Source organism: Chiloscyllium plagiosum, unplaced genomic scaffold (assembly GCF_037043375.1).
Source record: "Chiloscyllium plagiosum isolate Xiang-an unplaced genomic scaffold, Cpla_swu_hap1 HiC_scaffold_1, whole genome shotgun sequence".
Classification (NCBI taxonomy): domain Eukaryota; kingdom Metazoa; phylum Chordata; class Chondrichthyes; order Orectolobiformes; family Hemiscylliidae; genus Chiloscyllium; species Chiloscyllium plagiosum.
Window position 1 is genome coordinate 92,691,856 of NW_028270139.1, and position 12,380 is coordinate 92,704,235.

The 12,380-nt window shown below is 40.7% G+C and overlaps 1 protein-coding gene across 3 annotated transcripts in view; it reads right to left on the minus strand.

The window, feature by feature from the left end:
* The window catches only part of LOC122549391 (uncharacterized), a 124,351-nt gene that overhangs the window by 71,209 nt on the left and 40,762 nt on the right, over positions 1 to 12,380 (minus strand). For all 3 annotated transcript variants that reach the window (XM_087988889.1, XM_087988897.1, XM_043689139.2), the window contains exon 2: positions 8,865 to 9,018. In XM_087988889.1, coding sequence (XP_087845015.1) covers positions 8,865 to 9,018 — 154 coding nt within the window. The remainder of the gene's footprint in view (positions 1 to 8,864; positions 9,019 to 12,380) is intronic.

A 12,380-nucleotide genomic window follows, 5' to 3' on the forward strand; every position in this document is an offset into this window, starting at 1 on the left:
TAAAACACTGCACAAATCTGCAAAGATTAATGGCGAGTCAGAGGTCTGGGTAGAATTTAAGAATGAACAAAGAATGACTAAAAATGTAATAAAGGGACAGAAAGCAGATTATGAGAGTAAACTAGCAAGTGATTTTAAAAACCCATTTAACAAGCACCTTACTGCAAGTACTTGAATAACAGAAGAGTAACTGAAATTGGTGTTGGTCCTCCAGACAGTGAGTCTGGTGAATTGATAATGGAAAATTATCATATGGTAGAGAAGGTCAACTGTTATTTTAAATCTGTCTTCACAGTAGAAGACTTAGAGGACTGCCCAATGGTAATCATGAGGTATCAGGGAGGGAAGAACTTAAAGCAATCTCCATCACCAGAAAAGAGATGCTAAGATAATGATTGGACCTACAGGATCAGATGGCCCACATCAAAGGTTTTTAAATAAATGGTGGCATAGATTGTAGATGCATTGGCAGAATCTTCCACAATTCCTTCAATTCTGGAGTGGACCCAGATGTAGAAAACAGCAAAGTAATACCTTTGTTCAAGGAAGAATAAAAGTAGAAAAGCAAGAAATCTTGGACCAGTTAGCCTAACATCTATCATAGGAAGATGCTAGAACACATTATTATAACAGGATGCTCAAAATAAATATGATAGGTCAGGCCAACAAGATTTGGGGAAAGGAAAATCATGTCCAACTATTCTATTAAAGTTTTTTGACAAAGTAACATTCGTAGGACAACAAACTTTTTATTAGCAGGCACCTGTGGGACTAGATTAAATATTCAAGAGGTCCACATAATCAATGTAAAAACACACACTAAGTAATAGAAACATAATGCAGGGCCTATACACATCACTGTTAAACTTTACTTACTGCATAAATAATTTAAATAATAATGCAACTTTGCCCTAAGTAAAACTTACTGGTAGAGAGTCTTCTGACTCACACCCACAACTGACTACTCAGACATTGTGATAATACAGTAAACTTCTGATATTTCAGCTCAATAATTTTTGCCAGTTTATCGAGAGTTCCAGTTAAAACAAGGTTTACTGTACTTAGAGGGAAACTGGAAAATGCAGTTATACTTTACTTCTAGAAGGGTATCTGATAGGGTGCTACATCAAAGGTTACTACATAAGGTAAAGTGCACATGGCTTATAGGATGATATATGAGTATGGATAAAGGATTGATGAGCTAAAGTGGAAGGAAAGAGTCAAGATAATTGGGTCTGTTCCCCATCAAATGCTGACTCCTTTGCTTAACTAAATGTATCCATCTCCATATTGTAAATATTCAATAACTCCTCTCCATCAACTTCTAAAGCAGAATGTTCCAAACTTACACAATTCTCTGCGAGAAAACAGTTTCGGTCTTCTCTGTCCAAAAGGTGAACCCCTAATTTTAAAACAGTGTCCCCTAGTTCTGGACTGATTCACAAGTAGACACATCCTTTCCATGTTCACCCTGTCAAGGATCCTACAAACTTCAAACGGAGCATCACTTTTCTGATCTCTAGTGAAAACAAGCCCAAACATGTCCAATATTTTTTCAAAAGAAAAAACACTAATTCGATTTATAAATCTAGAAAATCTCCACTGAACCACCTCCAGTGAATTCACATCTGTCATTAAATAAGGAGACCAAAACCACACAATAATCAAATTGTGCACCATTGCCCTGCATAACTGAAGAATAATAGTGTTACCTTCATGTTCAATTCCTCTCATAATAAATGTTTGCATCCTAACCTTTTGAGAGTCATGCGCTGGAACATCAGGCACCCTGCACCTCAGAATTCGGCATTCATTGTTTAAATAATACTCTGCATCTTTATTAATGCTGCCAAAATAGACAACTTCAGATTTTACCATTTTATTTTTCATTTGCCATATCTTTGCCCATTCACTTAACCTGTCTGTATCATTCTGCATCTTTATTACGTCATCTTCACAACATACATTCCTGCATATCTTTACAGCATCTGCAAATTTAGGCCCACTCCATTGTTCCCTTTATCTAAGTCATTATTATAAATTATAAAAAGTCAAGGGCCAGCACAGATCTCTGTGGGATAGTACTCATCATCTCCTTCCAATTTGAAAGGGACTCATTTATGCATATTCTCAGTTTTCTGTTAGCCAGCCAGTCTTCCATCCATGCCATGGATCCCTATACCATGAGGTCATAGTTTGTACAATAACCTTTATGTACAGGCTTGCTAAATGCCTTTTGGAAATCCAAATACAGCATATCAGCAGCTCCCCTTTATCTACAGCACATGTTACCCTTTCAAAGGATTCCAAAATATTGGTTAAACTGAATTGCCTTTCACAAAACAATGCTGAATTTTACTAATTGCCTTCAGTTTTCCAAGTACCCAGTTATAACTTCCTTAATAACTGATTCTTAAAGCTTCCCTATGACAATCATCAAGCTAACTGTCTTATCGTTGCCTATCTTCTGCCTGGCATCTTTCTTGAATAGCAGGTTTATATTTGATTAGATTACTTTAGATTCGATTAGATTACTTACAATGTGGAAACAGGCCCTTCCGCCCAACAAGTCCACACCGACCTGCCAAAGCGCAACCCACCCAAACCCATTCCCCTACATTTACCCCTGCACCTAACATTACGGGCAATTTAGCATGACCTTCCCAGCATTGAACAAATTTTGGGCAATTTAGCATGACCAATTCACCTGACCTGCACATTTTTGGACTGTGGGAGGAAACCGGAGCAAACCCACGCAGACACGGGGAGAATGTGCAAACTCCACACAGTCAGTCGCCTGAGGCGGGAATTGAACCCGGGTCTCTGGCGCTGTGAGGCAACAGTGCTAACCACTGTGCCACCGTGCCGCCCACAAATTGCTATTATTTAAATTAATGGAACCTTCCCAGCATTGAACAAATTTTGGGAAATTAACACCAACACATCTAATACCTCATTAGCTGCCTATAGTATGAAGTCCATTAGAATCCAGAGCTTTATCAACCCACTTTTCAATTTAAACTGCTCAGGACTGCTTCTCTAGTGATTATAATTTCATCAAGTGCCTCTCTTCCTTCAACCTCCTGATGTAGTGGGATGTTTTTATGTCTCCACCATGCTGAAAATGGAAGCATTTACTCGTTACTTCTGCCATCATGAGATTATCTACAATGAACTCCTCATTCTCACTCTCTAGAAGACCAACTCTCACTTTTTTTTTACTCTTCTCTTTTTCCAATATTTATAGAAACACTTGCAATCTGTTTTTCCACTTTTAGTTAGCTTCCTCTTAGTCTAATTACATTTATGATTAACCTTTTAGACATTTTGTGCCATTTTTTACATCTGACCTGCTACTCAATTATATAGACATTTTCTTAAAACTGATGCTTTAGAGTCATCGGGTCATACAGCACAGAAACAGCCCCTTCTATCCAACCAGTCCAGGCCGTCCATAATCCCAAACTAAACTAGTCCCACCTGCCTGCTCCTGGCTCATTTCTCTCCAAACCTTTTCTATTCCTGTACTTATCCAAAAGTCTTTTAAACATTGTAATGTTAACCCCATCTATCACTTCCTCTGGACATCCATTCCACACATGAAACATCCTGTGTGTAAAAGATTTGCCCCTCATGTCCTCTCTCTCCTCTCACCTTAAAAATGTGCCCCCTAAACTTGAAATCCACCATCCTCGGAAAAAGACAATTACCATTAACTCTAACTGAAAGATTCTCGCAAAAAAAACCTAACTGTTCGAAAACTAGGTTGCAAAGAGAGCAATAAAATTTAATCAATCTCTTCTGTTTCTATTTTTCTCTCTTGAAGACCCAGAACACACTCGTTTGAAAGACCACATGGGGAGGTGATGCCCTACTGGTATTATCATTAATACTATTAATCTAATGACCCAAGTAATGTTCCGGGGACCTGGGTTCAAATCCTGCCATGACAGATGGTGGAATTTGCATTCAATACAAATCTGGCATTAACAGTCCGGAATATGTGTTTGGAGAGGGTGCAGAGGAGGTTCACCAGGATGTTGCCTGGTATGGAGGGTGCTAGCTATGGAGAGAGAGTTGAGTTGATTAGGATTATTTTCATTAGAAAGACGCAGGCTGAGAGGGGACCTGATTGAGGTCTACAAAACCACGAGAGGTACAAATAGGATGGATAGCAAGAAGCTTTTTCCCCAAAGTGGGGTCTCAATTACTAGGGGTCACAAGCTCAAGGTGAGAGATGAAAAGTTTAAGGGAGATATGTGTGGAAAGTTCTTTACACAGAGGGTGGTGGGTGCATGGAACACGTTGCCAGCAAAGGTGGTAGAGGCGGGCTTGGTAGCGTCATTTAAGATTCATCTAGACAGATACATGAATGGACAGGGAGCAGAGGGACACAGATTCTTGGAAAATAGGTGGCAGGTTTAGATAGAGGATCTGGATCGACGCAGGCTTGGAGGGCCGAAGGGCCTGTTCCTGTGTTCTAATTTTCTTTGTTATTTGTTCTTTGTTCTTTCTCATAGAGTCATAGAGATATACAGTATGGAAACAGGCCCTTCGGTCCAGCTCGTCCATATTGACTACACATTCTAAATAAATCTAGTTCCATTTGCCAGTATTTGGCCTACATACCTCTAAACCCTTCCTGTTCATGTACCCATCCAAATGCCTTTTAAATGCTGTAATTGCACCAGCCTCCACCACTTCCTCAGGCAGCTCATTCCATACCCATACCACCCTCTGCTTGAAAAGGTTGCACCTTAGTTTCCTTTTAAATCTTTCTCCTCTAACCTAAACCTATGCCTTCTAGTTTTGGACTCCTCCACCCTGGGGAGAATGCCCCTCATGATTTTATAAACCTCTATAAAGTCATCCCTCAGCCTCTGACACTCCAGTAAAAATAGCCCCAGTCTTTATATATTATACATGATATATTATATAACTCAAACCCTCCAACCCTTGCAAAATCCTTGTAAATATTTTCCAAACCCTTTCAAGTTTCACAACATCCTTGCTATAGCAGGGAGACCAGAATTGCACACAATATTCCTTTGATGGCCATAAAACTATTGGCAATTGTTGTGGGAAAAGATCATTCAGGGTCACTAAGGCCCTTAACCTGGTCTGGCCTTCATGTGACTCCAGACCAACAGCAATGTGGCTGACTCTTAACCGTTATCTGGGCATTAAGGGGTGGGGAACAAAAGCTAGCCTAGCCAGCAATACCCACATCCCATGAATGAATTTAAAAAAATCACTTCTTACTGCTGGTAAGTGATTCAATAAAAGCTGATATCATTCAACACTGAGGAACTTGCTAGTGGTGGTGCTTCCGTTCATCTGCTGCACATGATGGGGTCAAGGGATGGGAATGGTGATATTGGAGGAGCTATGGTGAGTTACATCTTGGTTACATTGATGGTACACACTGCCACCTAAGTATTGATGTGAACAATGAAGGAGGTGGATGGGCACTAATCAAGTAGGTTGTTTTTTCCTATGTTTTATTATGGTCACTATTTCCTAAAGATTCTTTTACACCAAGGGAACGTCTTTTTAGTTAGTCCTTTCTCATTAAACCAAATCTAATAATGCCTGATTCCTAACTCCTCAACATCCTGTTCCTGAGGCCGATCATGCACAGATATCAACAATTCAAACTTCATAGTGCTAAACCAATCTAAATGCAACTAAACTCACCATGATTACTGTATCCCAGATTGCATGCAGCTTTAATTTTCTAACCTGTAGTATGCCCATTATTAGGTTTACAGTTTGATGTTCTATAGACAATATCCATCAATGTTTCTTTCCCTTTGCTGTTTCTTAGCTCCACCCAAACTGATTCTACATCTTAGTCCTTGGATTGATCATTCTTTCTTACTAACTTATTAATGTAATTCCTTATTGTGAATGCTATCAAATCTCTTCCTTTTCTTTTTATCTATTCAGTTCCCAATCTCATCCTGCAGCCAAATCTCTATATAATTAAATCACATTCATTTAGCTAACCTGTGCTATGATGAAAGGTGTATTATAATATTTGGATTTGGATTTAAATATAGGCAAATGGATAGGGATCAGTTGTGTGGAGGTATTGTGTTGTAAGAGGTTAAGAATGTATTTAGCATGCTTGCTTTCATTGCTCAGACCACTGAGTATAGGAGTTGGGAGGTCATGTTGAGGTTGTACATGATATTGGTGAGACCACTTTTGGAGTACTGTGTACAGTTCTGGTCACCCTGCTGTAGGAAGGATGTTACTAAATTGGAGAGGGTTAAGGAAAGATGTACCAGGATGTTGCTGGGATTCAAAGGATAACCACTGGAAAGCACCGGATTTTTCTCTAACTTCTTTAGTTAATTATGGATAGTGGGTCCTGCTCTTGTAAATTTTCCTTATAGTAGGAATGTAGTTATAGTGAATATTCTTAAATATACCCTTACATAGAACATAGAACATAGGAATATAACTACTGATCTACCTCCTAGCTTAACATCCCAGTTCACTTCAGCTAGCTCAAAAGGTTGCCCTTTTATAAAGTTTAAAATACTACTCTCTTCTCCCTTTCAAACACAATGTAAAATTCAATCATATTATGGTTGCTGCTACCTACGAGTGCCTTAATCCTGATGTCATTAATGAAATCTGGTACATTACACAGTACCAAGTCAAATATAGCCTGCTTTCTGTCAGTTCCAGAAATGCTGCTCTAAGTAACTACCTCAAAAGCATTCAGTAAACACCTCATTAACCAATTTGACTTATCCAGTTGACATGTAGTTTAAAAGTCACCCACAATTATTGCGCAACACCACGTTATAGTCCAACAGGTTTAATTGTAATGCGAGGCCTGGCACTCCAACCACAACGCCATAAACAAACGCATAGATCTAGATGCCATCTATCAACCTCTCAGAAAACAAACAGGAAATGACATCACCACAAACCCCAGGAACCCCATCCAGGAGAAAGATATAAATAGAAAGCAGGAGACAACAGCTTCGCTTCACTTGGAGGTCGCCACTGATAATGTCACCTAGCCAGGTAATGAAACGTCTGGATATCAAACCTACAGCTCAGCGAGCAAACCTACACCCTAAACCTCAACCTGAGCTACAAACCTTCACAAATTTTGTGTAAGCACACTAGCTTTCAGAGCACTGCTCCTTCATCAGGTGGTTGTGGATGAAGGAGCATCGCTCCGCAAGCTAGTGTGCTTCCAATTAAACCTGTTGGACTATAACCTGGTGTTGTGTGATTTTTAACTTTATACACCCCAGTCCAACACCGGCATCTCCAAATCATGACACTTATTGCCACCTGTTTAACACAAGCACCCAATATTTTTTGCTGAATATTTTATCCTGCATTATGCATTTTTCCAGCATTTTATGTGCATTTTTCAAAATACAGCACCAGCAATATTACACTTTACTGGAAATGCTTCCCTCAGAGGGTGATTAATCAGTGGAATTTGTTACAAAGAGTAGTTTAGAATATTTAATATATTGAATCGCTAAGGGAATCAAGGGTATGGCTTAAAGGTAGGAAGATGGACTTAAAGGTTATCAGATCAGCCATGATCTTAGAGAAGTCTCGATGGGCTGAATGGCCAACTTCTGCTCCTACATCTAATTGTCTTAGAACAACTAAAAGATGCAAAGGATGATACACAGTAGATAGAAGCAGACTGTCTTCAATGGTTGAAGGATAAGGAGCAGAAATCAAAGGTACAAAATGATACAACAAAAGAGACCAAGAGATGCTTCAACACAGCGATGTCAGGCTTCAGAATTCACTTCCCAAGTTATGTTTTGGGGTAAAAACTATGTTAAATTAAATAGAAGATAGAAGAGGAAAAGGTGATGAAGGGATATGGGAATAAGATTATTAAAAGTGATTTAGATTTTGCTGACATGGAGGCTAAATGCATGAGTGCACTGGTACTACATGTTACTTGTGCCTGTGCTCTAATCTCTATGTATTTTTGCTGTGGTTCTGTTCGCCGAGCTGGAAGTTTTTGTTGCAAACGTTTCGTCCCCTGTCTAGGTGACATCCTCAGTGCTTGGGAGCCTCCTGAGAAGCGCTTCTGTGGTGTTTCCTCCAGCATTTATAGTGGCCTGTCCCTGCCGCTTCCGGTTGTCAGTTTCAGCTGTCCGCTGTAGTGGCCGGTATATTGGGTCCAGGTCTATGTGTTTGTTGATGGAGTCTATGTATTTTTGTAGACAGGAACACTAACAGAGCTACTCTGGTTCCATCTCTGTAGTGAGACGGAAACCCTGATTCTAAATTGCACAGGGCATTCATTGTCGTACATCTTATAGAATATGCCCTGACAAAATATTCCAAAGTCGCTTGATCTCAGAATTAACTTATTGGTCAAAAATGGTCTAAAATAATTAGGTAATCTGTGCCAGGTTTGGAGTGACTTACTTAATCAAATCTCTGTAAAGAATAATATTTAGGAAAGATTAGATTAGATTAGATTACATTACAGTGTGGAAACAGGCCCTTTGGCCCAACAAGTCCACACCGACCCGCCGAAGCGAAACCCACCCATACCCCTACATTTACCCCTTACCTAACACTACGGGCAATTTTAGCATGGCCAATTCACCTGACCCTGCACATCTTTTGGACTGTGGGAGGAAACCGGAGCACCCGGAGGAAACCCACGCAGACACGGGGAGAACGTGCAAACTCCACACAGTCAGTCGCCTGAGGCGGGAATTGAACCCGGGTCTCTGGCGCTGTGAGGCAGCAGTGCTAACCACTGTGCCACCGTGCCGCCCACCTAGATCTGTATGCAATGCAAATATTTGAATGTTCCTTTTTCTCCTCAGACCCTCTGTACATTGTTTTACCTGGGCAGTAAAAATATCTCATCTTCCTTGCTTCCTTTCACGAAGATGACCAGAACACATTGCAATACGGAATGAAGATGTGAGTCCCACTTAACATGGATAGTAGTAGAGTTTTCCACTTCCACTTGCACATCAATATGGGGTTCCATGACATCTGAAACACACATTAAAAACTGAACTTAGATTAAATGTTTTAAATTAAGTTCAATGCAGAATCTATTAGGCTTATGCAGTGGGCCGAATTTTGATATTCAGTCGATTTTAAATAAGTGATCAGCTCTCCAGATCCCCTAGAACCTGACAGTGTAAGAAAAGGTTTAAAGACCTTACCAGAGCTCCAAAGGTAAATCTTCCTTCAGACTGAAAACTGTTTTACCTCCCCAACAAACAGTACCAATCAATCCCTGCTCTAATTCAATTGCAATATTTCCTTCCACATATGCTCACAAAATCATTATCTATTATCCCCATAACTGGCTCCAACACCATTCTGCTTTCACCTTGTTTGGACTTGAATTCACTTTTTCACTTTTCTGATACTTTACACTGCACACTTTCTCACATCCCCTGAGATTTTGCCTGCTCCCTTGCATACATTTTCTGTTTCATTCTGTTAGTTTGCATGACCAGTTAAGCTTCCTTGTCCATTTTCAATTTATCCACATTAGTGTACTCTTAATATTTTTGCAGGATAGCTTTGCACTCAATAAGAGAGAGTCTGGAAGAACACAGATGTCTTGGACAGAGAGAGAGAGAGAGAGAGAGAAAGAGATATATATATACATCACAAAAGTGGGTCTCTTACAGCAGAGTGTTTGACAACTTTTCATTGCTCTTTTCATTTAATTTTTCAGTCCACACACTTGCAGCACAGCACATTGAGGTTACATTGTGCTGCCACTAAACTGCTTTTATTTGCCACTGGGAACAGGACTAGATGTAACAAACTGACAGTAATAATCACAGTGGATTTAATTCAACTGACTCAAAGTTGCCATTGATTTTACCAGAGTGTACGGCTACCATAGCTAGCAGTGCAGCGATTTCAGTGAGGGAAATGTTGGGGTGGTTCAAAAGTCTCAGGAAATTAGGGAACTGATTAAATAAACATGGAAGTCACTGACAAAATAATTTCCTGGGCGTTTACAGTGTCTGTGACAGTGTTGCTTATGCCCGAAACGTCGATTCTCCTGTTCCTTGGATGCTGCCTGCCCTGCTGCGCTTTTCCAGCAACACATTTTCAGCTCTGATCTCCAGCATCTGCAGTCCTCACTTTCTCCTCCAATATTTTTTACAAACCAATTTGTGTCCTAGTCAAGAGATAGCACAGTGGCTCAGTGGTTAGCACTGCTGCCTCACAGCACCAGGGACCTGGGTTCAATTCCAGCCTCATGTGACTGTCTATGTGGAGTTTGCACATTCTCTCCGTGTCTGCATGAGTTTCTCCTGGGTGTTCCGGTGTCCTCGTACAGGCCAGGTGAATTGGTCATGCTAAATTGCCCACAGTGTTCATGGATGTGTAGGAAAGGTGCATTAGTTTGGGATAAATGTAAAATAATAGGGTAGGGGAATGCATCTGGGTGGGTTATCCTTCAGAGGGTTGGTGTGAACTTGTTGGGCCTGTTTCCACACAGTAGGGATTCTATGAAAATCTAAGTAAGATAATGTTCTCAGAATATCCAAATTATGCCCTAAAATAGTGAAATCTAGATGAGCAGAATGGCTTCATTTTGTGTGTTGTACCCTTCTGTTTAAATGACTAGTAAGGTTCCACAATTTCCAGCAATCGCAGTTCTTTCGTTTTTTTTTGTTGCACTCATATTGCTGGGTAACTATTTGTCCATGAAAAATATACCGGTGTAATCACAACCAATATTTATCTGATATCATGATTGATTACATGGCTTCGATGTGATAAATCCCTGGTGTCAAACAAGCAGCATTTAACAGATAATATGGTAACAATGCCTTGCAATCTTCCTATCATTTCGTACTCCTTCGGTTAAATCTGATACTGGTCACTAGGTGGGGTTATAAACTACCAGAATTATAACATCAACAAAGTGGGAACTATGCAAGAACGAAAGCCAAACAAAATCTTTAAAATTTTGCAAATACTCAACAGGCCAGGCAGCACCTGCCATGACAGCAGTTTGATTTGAGCAGTTTCTTCTGGGGCAGAGGTGACCTGTAAAAGAGGGACAGGTTGCACCTGAACTGGAGGGGAACCAATGTCATGAAGGGGGAGATTTGTTAGATCTACTCGGGAGGGTTTAAACTAGTCTGGCAGTGGAATGGGACTGAAACAGTAGAGGGTTGTTTTTCGGACTGGAGGCCTGTGACCAGTGGCGTTCTGAAGAGAACGGTACTGGGTCCACTTTTGTTCATCATTTGTGTGAACAATTTGGATGAGAATATAGGAGGCATGATGAGTAAGTTTGTGAATGACACCAAAATTAGTGGCATAGCAGACAGTGATGAAAGTTATCTAAGAGTACAATAGGTTCTTGATCAACTGGGCCCTTGGGCTGAGGAATGGTAGATGGAATTTAATTTAGATAAATACAGGGTTGTTGCATTTTGGCAAAGCAAACTGGGGTAGGACTGACGCAGTTAAAGGCTGGGGCCTGTGGAGTGTTGTCGAACAGGGTGAGGGTGCACAGTTCCGTGAAAGTGGTATCACAGATAGATGGAGTGGTGAAGAAGGTGCTTGGCACACTTGCCTTTATCAGTCAAAGCATTGAGTTCAGGAGTTCGGACTTCATGTACAGGACATTTAATGTACTGCATACAATTCTGGTCATCGTTCCAAAGGAATGCTGTTAAACTATAAAGGGTGCAAAAATGATTGACAAGGGTATTACTGAGATTGGAAGGTTTTGATAAGAATAGATTAGATTACTTACAGTGTGGAAACAGGCCCTTCGGCCCAACGAGTCCACACCGACCTTCCGAAGGGCAACCCACCCAGACCCATTCCCCTACATTTACCCCTTCACCTAACACTACAGGCAATTTAGCATGGCCAATTCACCTAACAAGGAGAGGCTGGATAGAGCCTGGAGCATAGGAGGCTGAGAGGTGACCTTGTAGAGGTTTAAGAAATTGTGAGGAGCATGAACAAGGTGAATAGCAAAAGTCTTTTCCAGAGGTTGGGGGACTAGAGTCATAGAGTCATAGAGATGTACAGCATGGTCCATGCCGACCAGATATCCCAACCCAATCTAGTCCCACCTACCAGCACCCGGCCCATATCCCTCCAAACCCTTCCTATTCATATACCCATCCAAATGCCTCTTAAATGTTGCAATTGTACCAGCCTCCACCACATCCTCTGGCAGCTCATTCCATACACGTACCACCCTCTGCGTGAAAAAGTTGCACCTTAGGGCTCTTTTATATCTTTCCCCTCTCACCCTAAACCTATGCCCTCTAGTTCTGGTTTCCCTGACTCTAGGGAAAAGACTTTGCATGTTTATCCTATCCATGCCCCTCATAATTTTGTAAACCTCTATA